At 39.4% G+C, this 11,901-nt stretch overlaps 1 protein-coding gene across 4 annotated transcripts in view; it reads left to right on the forward strand.

Moving 5' to 3' along the window:
* The window catches only part of LOC105565451 (histone deacetylase 4), a 145,665-nt gene that overhangs the window by 99,617 nt on the left and 34,147 nt on the right, over positions 1–11,901 (forward strand). For 3 of the 4 annotated variants that reach the window (XM_012018671.1, XM_012018672.1, XM_012018676.1), the window contains one exon: positions 9,179–9,238. In XM_012018671.1, the coding sequence (XP_011874061.1) occupies positions 9,179–9,238 (60 nt within the window). Of the gene's footprint in view, positions 1–9,178; positions 9,239–11,901 lie in introns of those variants that run through there. The other variant, XM_012018679.1, reaches the window with a different exon arrangement.

Below are 11,901 nucleotides of genomic sequence, written 5' to 3' on the forward strand. Positions count from 1 at the left end.
ACTGCCCAGCAGGGTTGTAAACCGGAGCAAAAATACGTTCTTTGGAGCGGTTTTGAACCGGTTCGAATTTAAAAACCGCTCCGAAAACCGGATGAATTTACGGAGTAAATTATTTGGAACTTGGGATGTAAACCGAACCGGAGCGAATAAGATTGTAAACCGGAGCATAAATACGTTCTTTGGAGCGGTTTTGAACCGGTTCGAGTTTAAAAACCGCCCCGAAAACCGAATGAATAAAGTAAATTATTTAGAACTTGGAATGCAAATCGAACCGAACTGGTGAAATTTGCACATTTACCACCTTTCCAGCTATGTAGCAAAGATTCAAACGTGGTAAATCTTTTAAATAAATTAAATCCTTTTTAGATAAAGAAACCGCTCCAAAACCGGTTTTTCATGCTCCGGTTCGAAACCGGAAATTTTTGAAATCATAATCAAAAACGGTTCGCTCCGGATCGGAACGATTTTATAATTGAAATTTTGATCCGTTCTCTCGGAGCGGATACACTTCAATGGTTCGGTTCGGTTTACAACTCTGCTGCCCAGAGCTAACGACGCGGACGTGATGAGTCCCTAAATACCGTAATCAAACGAAAATGTTGAAAAACTTGAAAACTTAAAAAATTCACGTACTTTGCATCCGCCATTTTGAATCGGCCATTTTTAATTTTGAAAATCTGACATTAGATTCGTAATGAGCGACCCCGAAAACGCCTTGTTATTCGGATCTTTAAGCCGATCTTTAAATTGGTAAACTATTTTGTTGCCACCGAGTGATCGATTTGTAAGTAGTTGCGACTTGCTTTTCGCTTATCTATGACTGGACGTAGAACTATTCGCGTGTTTTGTTTTATCTTTTAGTAGATCTGCGATTTCTCTTGCTGCTTCCATTCCATCGCACGCGCGCAATTTTAAAATTGAATATAATATTCGCGTCGAATTGGATCGATGCTCTGTGCGAGCATTAAAATGTAACGGACTCTTTCGATACCGAGTTACAAGACGTCGCACACTTCTGCGAAAACGACATTTTGATCAGATATAATCGTGCAAAAATAGACTCGAGCAAGGAAGACGCCGATCGCATAATTTCATATTGAATGACCGATTACGTGAGCTATTCTATAATTACAGACGGGCGATAAATGATCCTTCCAAAACGCCACGTAACATTCTTACGTCACGTGTGTTTTGTCAATTGATAACCTGGTAAATAATAAATATAGCGTCGGTTTTAATTGCATCGTACAATCGCCGGTAAAGGTAATTTCGTTAATTAGAATAATAGCTTACAATTAGATACCGCGTATTTGCAGAGATAAGAAAAATCGGAGACGCGTTCGCTACGTGCGAGGATATTTTTAAATCTATTTCTTTATTATATTTTACGTATTACCTTGACTCGATTTACAAGTTTCTTGTCCTTCTACAAGTCCTTAATAAAATTGTAGCCTCGTCATTTATACTATTCAAAATGCGTGTGATGTTTCTTTGCAATCGTTAATAATACAAAAACAATTGCTGGCACGTTAATTAAAGACATTAATCTCGAGGCTACACAATGATTGACATTTCGAAAAAAAAAACCAACGTCTCTTTAAAGGAATCTTTTTCGCGTAATAATAATAATTTGCATTACCTCGGTTGATACGGTTTGATCGCGATTTACGTTTTATGTAACTTTGTTCCCTCTGTGCGTCGATCGAGCACTTTCCGAGAATATCTGCGAATCGCACGAAGTTTCCTGAATAATTTAACTTCTAGCAGCCAGGTATTTCTGGCTTCGGTTTTCTGTGTGCATAAGTTCGCGCGCCGAAGTTCGTATACGTGTGCGCGCGATTCGAGCGGCTCCACATGTTCTTGTTGTATCGACGAGTTTTTCGTTAAGCTGATTTTTGCAAGTCGTATCCCGCATTTTCAACGTCGGATGGATATCGAGCGTGTGAAAAATTCGCGAATCTTCAGCAGCGAAATTGGAAGATCTTTCGTCGCAAATTTCGAGTTGTCGCGAGGTTGAACAGCAAAATGTGTATAACGAAATTAGTGCGGCGGTAATAAGAAAGATTAACTCATTAAGATTTTCCGCTGTATCGAGACAGTTGTGATAAATCGTGAATATGACTTTTCATTCTCCTAGAGATCCCCGATCAACAGTTTTTAAGCAAATGCGAATCGCGTTAAGTTAAATGAGATACATTGAAATCATATTTTTGTGAATCTACTAAATTTTTAGTTACTTCTGCTAAAACATTTGCTAGATTTGAAAAAATATACGTGAATTCTCTTAGAGATCCAGTCTTAATCAAGTTTAAATTTTGGTTAAGGTGAGAAAATAATTTCTTTGAAATGAAATAAAAGTCTAGTGAGGTCAAAATTCACAGAAAACTTGTTTGACTTTAAAGATACTTTTTTTCTGAATGTGTTATGAAAAATACTTAAGTTTGGCCAATATTTAGCGAATATTAATAATTGAATAGTACGCTATTAATTAGAAAAACCCGTTATTTGATGCTTAAATGTTAATACGCAAAATTTTGGTCAACGATTTGGATCGTGTGCGTTTACCCTTTTTGGTCTTTCCGCTGTTTGTTCCGTGGCATGCACGTGCAAGACCTCGGCTGTATACATTCCGCGAGGAATGCCGTAATATCAATCATCGATTTCAAGAGGATCCATTCCACTGTCGCGATAACTCTCGCTCCCTCATCCTTTTTCTCTCTCCTCCTCGCGCAAATCGGTTTATTCTTCCTTGGGCGGCTGCAAGTGTTGTATATTTTCGTACGCGGAAACTAATGATCGTAATCAAAACGACAAGCACCGGTGATTAGGCGCGGTTACGCAATAGCCGCGAATATAATAGACGCCATGTCGTGTAATAAGCCTTGATTACGCTGTTTCCTTCGTCGTAGCGTACTGTCGGGTTCGTGCGCGATCTCGATGGGAATCGTTACACATACACACGGAGAGGGATAATACAAGACACACACACACGCGCGCGCACGCATACAGCGTTGTATCACCAAGTTTTCCATTCCGCATGCGGGCGGATCGGTGGTTTCGAGAGATTGAACGGTGCAGCGAACATCAGGGGTTTAGTCGTCGGGGTTTTGCTATTTCCGTCAGAGATGCGCTCCGAGCGAGCGACGTTGTAGGTAACTTGCAGTGAATTCGATGTAGCGAGAGGGCGGGGGAAGGGGGGGAATACATTACCGCGCCCTAAATGCACCCTCTATCCCGTTGAAAATGTATTATGTAATACACGACGTCGATCGGTGCCGCTTTTCTCGGAGCTTCGCGCCGTTTCCGGGAAACAAATGCCCCTGAATATTGGATGAACCGTTAGAAAAAAGCGTCGCAACCATTTTGCCGATGGTTGGCCAAATATACGCTTTGACAAGTACGTAGCGGGTATTAGTCGGCGGCGCACACCACGCTGACGTGCACGGTACGAGTTTGCTATTATTTATGCAGCAGTCATTTATTTTTTTGCTGGTTATATGTATAAAACGTTTCTTTACGTTTCTATTTTCGACGTTTTTGCAACAAAGAACGGGTGCAAAAATTGTACCGATGATAAATATGCGATGGAAAAAGAATGCATATATTTCTACTCGATTTGCAATAGATATATTAATTAAACGTCTCTTCTGAAGAGTCTCACTGCGGACGGAGGGCAAGAAATATTCAGCGTAGCGTTTCTTTTGATTAAATAAAAGGACAATCCGCGACGAACGCTCGCTTTAATTATGCAACCTCCTTTCAATCAGTTGCATAATTTTTAATAATTGTCTTTTTTTAATCGCGATCCTCGAAGCGCACCTTCAAAGTTCAAAGTTCTCTCTCCGTCGAGGCCGCGATGTGAGAACGCTGTCCCATGATTATCGCACGATTGGTACCGTCACGATCGATACGGATGCCGTACACTTTAGCAAAACGCTCGACAATTCTCCCGATACCTCCGTCTTATAATTCAGTTGGTAAACAGTCGTCGTCATTGTCTACCTAGACAAATTGCGGTTGAGTTTGCCCGGCGCATCTTTCCCGGATGGAAGAATGGAAACGCGTAAGGCCACGGGTGGTGCGCGGTGCACAAAAGAGAGAAGAAGAGAGGGCTAACGGGGCGGCGAAGGGGCCTTCTTCCTCGGGATTAACCTTGGACTTGACTCGAAGGAATGCGCCGTGCAGTGACCTCCGCTCACTCGCTCCCTCGCTTCCTCGCTCGTTCACTAACTCACTCGCTCGCTAACTCTCAGCACTCATCTCGCTCACCTTCCGTCCCTCCGTCGGCCCATTTCGTTTCACCGTAGGCGCTGCAGCTTGCCGGCCGATGCATTCTTTCGCAGCGAGCTCTCGTAGTCCCCAAGTGGTTTCGGCGCCGTCGCCGAAAAATCCTGAGACGGAAGTCGGAGGAGCGATCGATCTCTTTTAAACATTGGACCCGGAACGCCGAGCTCTCGTAGATAATGGGGGAGCTATCCTGCTTCGTTCTGTAGACGCAGAGAATTTTCCTTCAAACTGTATCCTGAAAATCATGTAATCATGGGACAGCACGGTATTTCGAAAAATTGTATGAGAATTTTTGGAGATTTTACCATACGCTCTACTAAGAAAATGTATGGTTGATCCCACGATCGCATAATTTTCCGGATAAATTTTAAGGGGAAATTCTCTCCGCGTAGGATTTATCTTCAATAGCACCATCACGAGCTAATGATTTATATGAAGCACAATCCATACGCGTCGATAAAAATATTAAGACTACATTATTCGGCGGGAAAAATCATTGATGTTCCCTTGAAAACAAGTCAAAATAAGCACATTTGATAACTTAGTGACATCACCGCATGAAAGGCCGTACGAAATTTAGTAGCAAACTTCACTGATACCGTATTATCGATTAATAAAAGTAAGTGGACTCACAATTAGTGTTGCAACAAAAATCTGCGTTTTAAAATCGACACACAGTTTACTGATAATGAGTTAGAAAAAGTATATATTGAAAGTTTACATAGAAAAATTATTGTTAGGCTACTAAGACCCTAATCCGGATAAAAAATGGCATCTTCTCTAATTAATTCTTAGATTCATGTCGGTCATGTTTCACGTATTATTGCTCATTGATACCATTTGTCTTAGATATTTTCTGAAGAATTGAACTTTTATCACTACTTTACAAAAGGTCGTAGTGTTAATAAAAATGATTAAATATTGCTTGAATAGGATGCTATTTAATTTCTACATTTATTTCACGTCAAAATGGATTATATTGTATATAATATATGATATATAATATATATAATAAATATATACAATAAAACTATGCGTATCTAGTTTTTAGCTTTTAACTTTTCAAATTTATACATATTATATACATACATAATACATTAAATTTCCAGACAGTATAGCATTTACAAAAGTAAAGTAACAAAAAAATTAAAAGTCATTAAACATTTAAATCAAGAACATAAAAGAGTGTAAAGTTCATGGTTCCTCTTGCGGATTAGATATATATACCGTTAAATATATACAATACATTCGTGCATCGCGCGTGTAAAATTTTTTATTTGGCAATGTGACAATTAGAAAATAATTTTCTTTGGAAGGATGGCAGCGTGATTGCGTCTTTAACGAGCCGTAAATCTTCATTAGCAATTGCAGCCGCGAGCTTACGTAGCGTGATAAACGAGATGATAGTCTCCTATGATCCAGCGGAACATCCGATCGGGTTTTATGAGCTTCGGACGCGATTTTATGGAACTGGGCGAAGACGTGATAAAAATTCGACAGATTATGCTCGCGTGATTTTGCTGGCGTTTCAGAATCGGTTACGATTCGTCTCCTTGGGTGGTGACCATCGTCGGAGTCAGGTGGGCGTTTAAAGAGAATGCCTTGTAAATTTTTAGTGTCTGATCTTACTTTATCGCGAACGACAAAGGAGCGCGAACGCAATCGGCTTCCTCTCGCGACTTACCTACCGGTTCTCTCACGTGTAAAATCGCCTGTATCTGTCGTGGTTGACGGAGGGGATACACATATAAACACATGCATATGCTTGCGGCGGGAGGGCAGCAACGATTATTATCAATATTTATTGGCTCTTTGCCTCGATAGAGTCATCGTTCTATAAATACGTCGCGCGTGCAACAAAAGTGAATATGTGGCGGCGGCGCTTACACTGTATTCGTCGTAACTTGTAAAATCATCGGGTTGCCTGTTTAATCTTAAATATCACGTGTCAAAAGTTATTTGCGCTTTCTGAAATCTTCTTTCCGCTTTCTCTTCTTTTTTCTGAGATCTTAAGTAACGTCTACTTTTATATTGGCTTTATTAAAATTTATTAAGAACTTAATATGTTAAAATTCGCATGGCTCAAATGTGACAAACACAAATTTAAAGGATAATAAAAGACTAAGAGCCGTGACAGGGAGTTAGGGTCTAAATATTTCATATTTTTAAATTTTAATATGTTAATATCAGCCAAAGAATATTTTACGCCGAAATATTACAAAATTATCGAGAATACGATTTAAAAATTATTTTTCAGATACCAAATTCGTCAATCTTTTCTCCAATAAATTTGCAGAGGTCTTCCTATGAGATGTTCCATTATAAATAAATCTCGTGAAAAAGTAGAATGTAAAAATGAAAAGTATAATATTTTCCGTTTTTATATTGCAGCAAGTAACAGGCTGAAATATTTTATTCTCTTGGCTGATTTAACAGACTTAAATCTGTAACATTTAATTGTGAAGAAATTCAATATTGAACGTTAAAAGGATACACCGGTGCGGCGAAGCGCTTGTTACGAATATCATTCGGAGCAGTGTTCGAGAAAACGCGCGTTCTATTATTATACACGCACTCTTAGATTTCAACATATTCACTGTTTCCCGGAATACAGATCTTCGCGAGAGATGGTTGCGCTATTCAATCTTCGTTTCGCCGCGTAATCGCAAAGTATGCGAGCTATTCAGGTATAACAAGCCGCAGCCGATAAAATGGTGATTAATCTTCAATAATAATAGATCAGAGGCGTACGCGATACTAAGGTCATCGCGATGACTGTGCCGACACTCGTCGGACTATTACGGCCTTCGTCTGAAAATAGACCGGGTGACTTTGTGATTATGGTACATACGCGTGTAGAGACTCGATCCGAATGATGAACAAAAGAAGCGCAGCGACGACGATCGATAGATCGTCGGAACGATATGTCGCCTGGCATCAAGTAACCGATAAGAACATCTTGATTGCGATCTTTTAAACATACTCGCCTCTTATATCGATCGAATGTTTTTTTTAAGAATTATCTGTTATACACGAGTGACGTGTATATCGCGGATGAATTTAATCAGTATTAAAAAAAAACAGTATAATTTACATTCCGAACAAACGTCAGCCACTCGTTTTAACATAGATTACGATTTTCTGATATTTAAGTTTAAAAATTAAACGAGTTTTTCTCCTCGTTCGAGAATAGACTCTGCAAATCAATCTAGAGCCAATCTTTTCTTGATATGGCGCGATTGAAAATAGAGTCTTTTAATACAGCGCAGTTACCGATTCTTCCAGATCCAATTAATTAATGGATTCTTATTTTTCTTTATTCAAATTTAATTGTTATTCTTTGCACGAGATTTTTAAATATTTTTAAAAGAGTATTTGATATCATAGATAAAACAGTTTTTGATATCAATTTAAAACCATATTGAATATTAAGTATTTAGTCACGTGGAAGATGCCAAAAGATCAGCTTCAACGAAATTGCTACGAAAATGAATAATTCCAGGACATTGCTAAAATTTAAAAAGAGAGAGAGAGAGAGAGAGAGAGGGAGGTTTCTTTTGACAGTCAAAGCAAGCAACAGATGCCAGTTGAGATAGTATAGCGCGTTCGACGAAGCAAAAGGAAAAGAACTTCGCTTTGACGTCACACGGTTAAGTTATTGAAATTACGAATTATTCAAAAACTTTTTTTGACAATCGGTCGATAAATATCGGGCTGCGTGATAAAGGCCGGATTGCAGTCTTAAATCGTGACGACAAAGCCCGCCGTTTATTGGCTCGCTCGTCGCCGCTCGAAACCTGAGAATGACACGACATCATCTCGAGTTTGCGGTAAGCGAGACGTTTTGGATGAAACGTACGAAAAGGTGGTGGTGGTGGTGGTGTGTGTGTCTTATCTAATCGCGAGGCAGCTCAAGTTGCAACTAGCGCGCCCAAGATTAACGCGATGTACGGCGGACAATGCATCTTATAATCATTTTTTCCTCTTGCACCGAACAGCGCTTCGTAAAATACGTTCGGATAAAAATTCAATCGCCGGTGTCGCACGAGTGAAAAACATAAATTAGTAAGCTACAGCTGCGCTGTCACGTTATAATTTCGTGCTTAAATACGAGGGAAAAAATTAGCACTTTGATACAAATGAATTTATTGCGAATTTATGTCACGTACATTTTTCGCTTTCAACGAGTGCAATATAGCTTCTGCATCGCGTAAGAATAATTAGAATTTAATTGTCAGTTTTAAATGTGCTGTCCTTATCCCTTTGAGACGAGTAGAATATTATGGGAAAAGTGTTTCATCAAGTTGATGGAAAATTAAATGTTTCGTGTCTACGTAAACATCTCTTTAGTTCAAGATAAAATTTTAAAACTCGCTCGGTTTTATAAAATTTGCGAAAAGATCGGGATTTCACGCCTGGTAAGATCTTAAACGCACGCACAATGATCCGGCCTCGATTCTTATCGAGTACAAATACTGCTGCATCGAGATCTAACTTTTTGCTCGATTATCTGCGCATACGTGAAAGACGAAATAAAAATCGTGTAAAATTATAGGAATTTACGATCGAAGATAAGAACCGATCGGTCATAATAGGAGTATGCGACGCGATAGATAGTATTATCAATCGTGATATAACAGTTCACGATAGTTTGCTCCCAGCCCGGGGCATCATTTTCCGCGTCTCGGATAAGCTGACGTCAATCGACGTCCGCCATTATGCAGCCACGCGGCACGCTTCTCGCGCGAGCGTGGCAGAATTTATTTGCAAATTAGTGCGGATTGCGTTCGAAGGTGAAATTAGCTGAACCTCACAACCTCCCCCTCCCCGCCGCCGTCGTCCTCCCGCAACGTAGCAGTCGGTTTTGTAAAACGCTTGTAATTTGTTTCAGAAGACGTGGGCTACAGAAGTGTCGAGATCACGTCCGCTTTCACGCATCTGCCGCAGAAGGGTGAGCATCCCCGCTATTTGTATCCGTAAAATCGTCCTCTCTTTCCGACACAAGCTATTAATTATTTATACATATTTAAATGCAGTGCAGTCTCTACAATTCAAGCTGACAAACGCCGGGTTTCCGAAGATCCCGGATCCCGTGTGTGTATGTATGCGCGACACGAGATCATAATTTATATTGTATTTAAAAAAAATATTCCGATATTTTTTTTTATTTTTATTCCATACAGAATTTATGATTTTTACCGTGCGAGCCAAAAATAGATGCAACTTATTGAAATGCACAACGTGCATGCGCGGTGCCCTGGCGCATCCAGCGCATCCGTCCTTGATTTACAATTTACGACAATTACTTTTTCTCTAATTGGAATGGAATCTGAAATTCGGATAGCGCGAATTCGCAATTTGTTGTGACTTGAATTACGGAAATTGCACTACGTTTGAAGCAAACGCGGACACTGGGGAAATACGGTCTAGGTCGACAAGTACATATCATTCCGATCGCCGCTCGTTAATTCTGTCACCAATGAATTTGTTCCATTACCAATTCCATTAATAATTCATACGTTTCGGAAACGCCATATTAAAATTCAGAGCGGACCGTCCGTACGTAAGTTTAATTCGCTCCCGGGCGTATCTGCAATTCCGAATTTATGGCCGTTGGAAAAGACACTTGCGACGCGGCCGCGGACGAGAAAAAGAAGAAATGGCGGGAAGAGATTTTGGGAACACAAATGTTATTTTCAAGTCGTAATAACTGGTATAACTGGTATAACCGGTACAACCCATAATCGATGTGGAAGGTGGAGAGCGGCGGAATGTTACTGTCAAACTGTTTGCGCATCTATAAATTTCGAGTGTGCCGAACCAACACTCGACCTTGCCATTCGAGCAACGTCATTATTTCCGCGAACACAATGACCAATTTTTCTTTATCTTCTATTTGCTAACTGAAACTTCGCAATAATTTACATCTCCTTCTTTTGCACGCGTGTAAATGTCCAAGTTATTTATAATTGCTGTCTCATAATATATTTTATAAATATATACATTACATGCAAAAAAGGAATATATGTATACACGTGTAGACAAAGTATAAATTATTGGCCGTTACAAGCTACTTTCTCAATAAATCGCGTACTGTCCGTTTTTCTGCGGATATCCAGAGAAACGCAAAAAGTTGTTCCGTTTCTTTAGTTAATTCTTATCCATTTTATCAACTCTAGTGTCGTCAGTTGTATTATTAGTTCCACTTTATATTGTTCTACAGTTAAGAAATGCGCGCGGGAGTTTACATGTAAATTAAATAACGCGTAATACAAGATAATACAATATGAGATAAAGAATTTTGTGAATAACAAACAACTCGCAGATACAATGTAGCATAATCACGAGTGCACTCGAAGAGCCACGTATCTCGTTGTGTAATTGAAAGCAAAAACTCGGGGAAAATATTTAAATCAACGCGCGATTTTTTTTCTCTCGACAATCACTAACGATTATCTGTGCATCTAATTGTAAGTTTGTCGAGGCCGTCGCACTCGTTTTGCATTCTGTCTCAGCTGTAACTTTTTCAAATATTTCACGCTTAATGTATCCGCAGTTATAAACATGAATTCGATAATTTGGCGCATTGCAATCGACTTCCGTTTTACAGACGTTGCTCTTGGTCGTTCTTGAACGGACAAAACGCAAGAGCATATTTTCCGCTGTCTCCTCATTAAGAGCGCATTTGATCTTTGACTTGTAAAGTTGGACATGTACGTAGACATGGTGCGATATTAACAAACACAGCATTATTTGATGCGTAGCCGATTCGTCAGCGACGAACATTGATCGTACGTAGAATATTTTACCGGAGATTTTATTAGGATGGAAGCACCTCGACTGTATTATCTTAAAATACCTTTCGTGACTATTGATCTTGATTTTATAATACTATTTACATGCTTCTGCCAGGCAGAATCGAACTGTGAATAAAAAAGGAATCTCGTTAAAAATGAATATCTATTTCAATTATATTGGCTTGCGAAGTTCTCTTCAATCTTCATCTTTATAATTAGTTTCGTCATATTATTGTTGAAAAACGCGACAGCGTTAGTCAGATTGGTCCGTCACGGCGCAAGAGGTTTCGATGGGAGAGTCAAAAATGGCGTTTTGAACAATAAACGGTATTTTGAATGGCAAATTCATGTTAATTTGCAGAAGATCTGTATCTTTCACACAAAAGTTTTATTGAAAAGAATCTCGCAGGGGCCCTCGCGCCGACTCGCTGAAAATTCTTACAGGAAGTAGAAATAGAATCTTGAATGTGATTATCAAGTATTCCATCTATCAATCTTTAACCTTTGGCCCTTAACATTTAGACGTTAACCCGCATTATAAGTACAAAAGATATTATAAAAGCAGAGGGAACGACTTACAATATTTTTGAAGATTAAATATACAGGGTGTTATGTAATACCCGCATCAACGCTTATTGTGGGATAGAGTGGACTAGACCAAGTCGAAAAGTCCTCTATCATTTTGCAATTTTCGCAAAAGTCAGCGAGTTATTAATTATTAAAAATCGCTGTTTTAGGCCGGCCCACTGCCCAATTCAAACGTGCGGCGAGATCGATCGATCGTTACTAGGCGCGCAGAGAGTTGCACATTGGGCAG

This window comes from Vollenhovia emeryi, unplaced genomic scaffold, assembly GCF_000949405.1.
Source record: "Vollenhovia emeryi isolate VEMERY1.0 unplaced genomic scaffold, V.emery_V1.0 DF939152.1, whole genome shotgun sequence".
NCBI classification, from domain to species: domain Eukaryota; kingdom Metazoa; phylum Arthropoda; class Insecta; order Hymenoptera; family Formicidae; genus Vollenhovia; species Vollenhovia emeryi.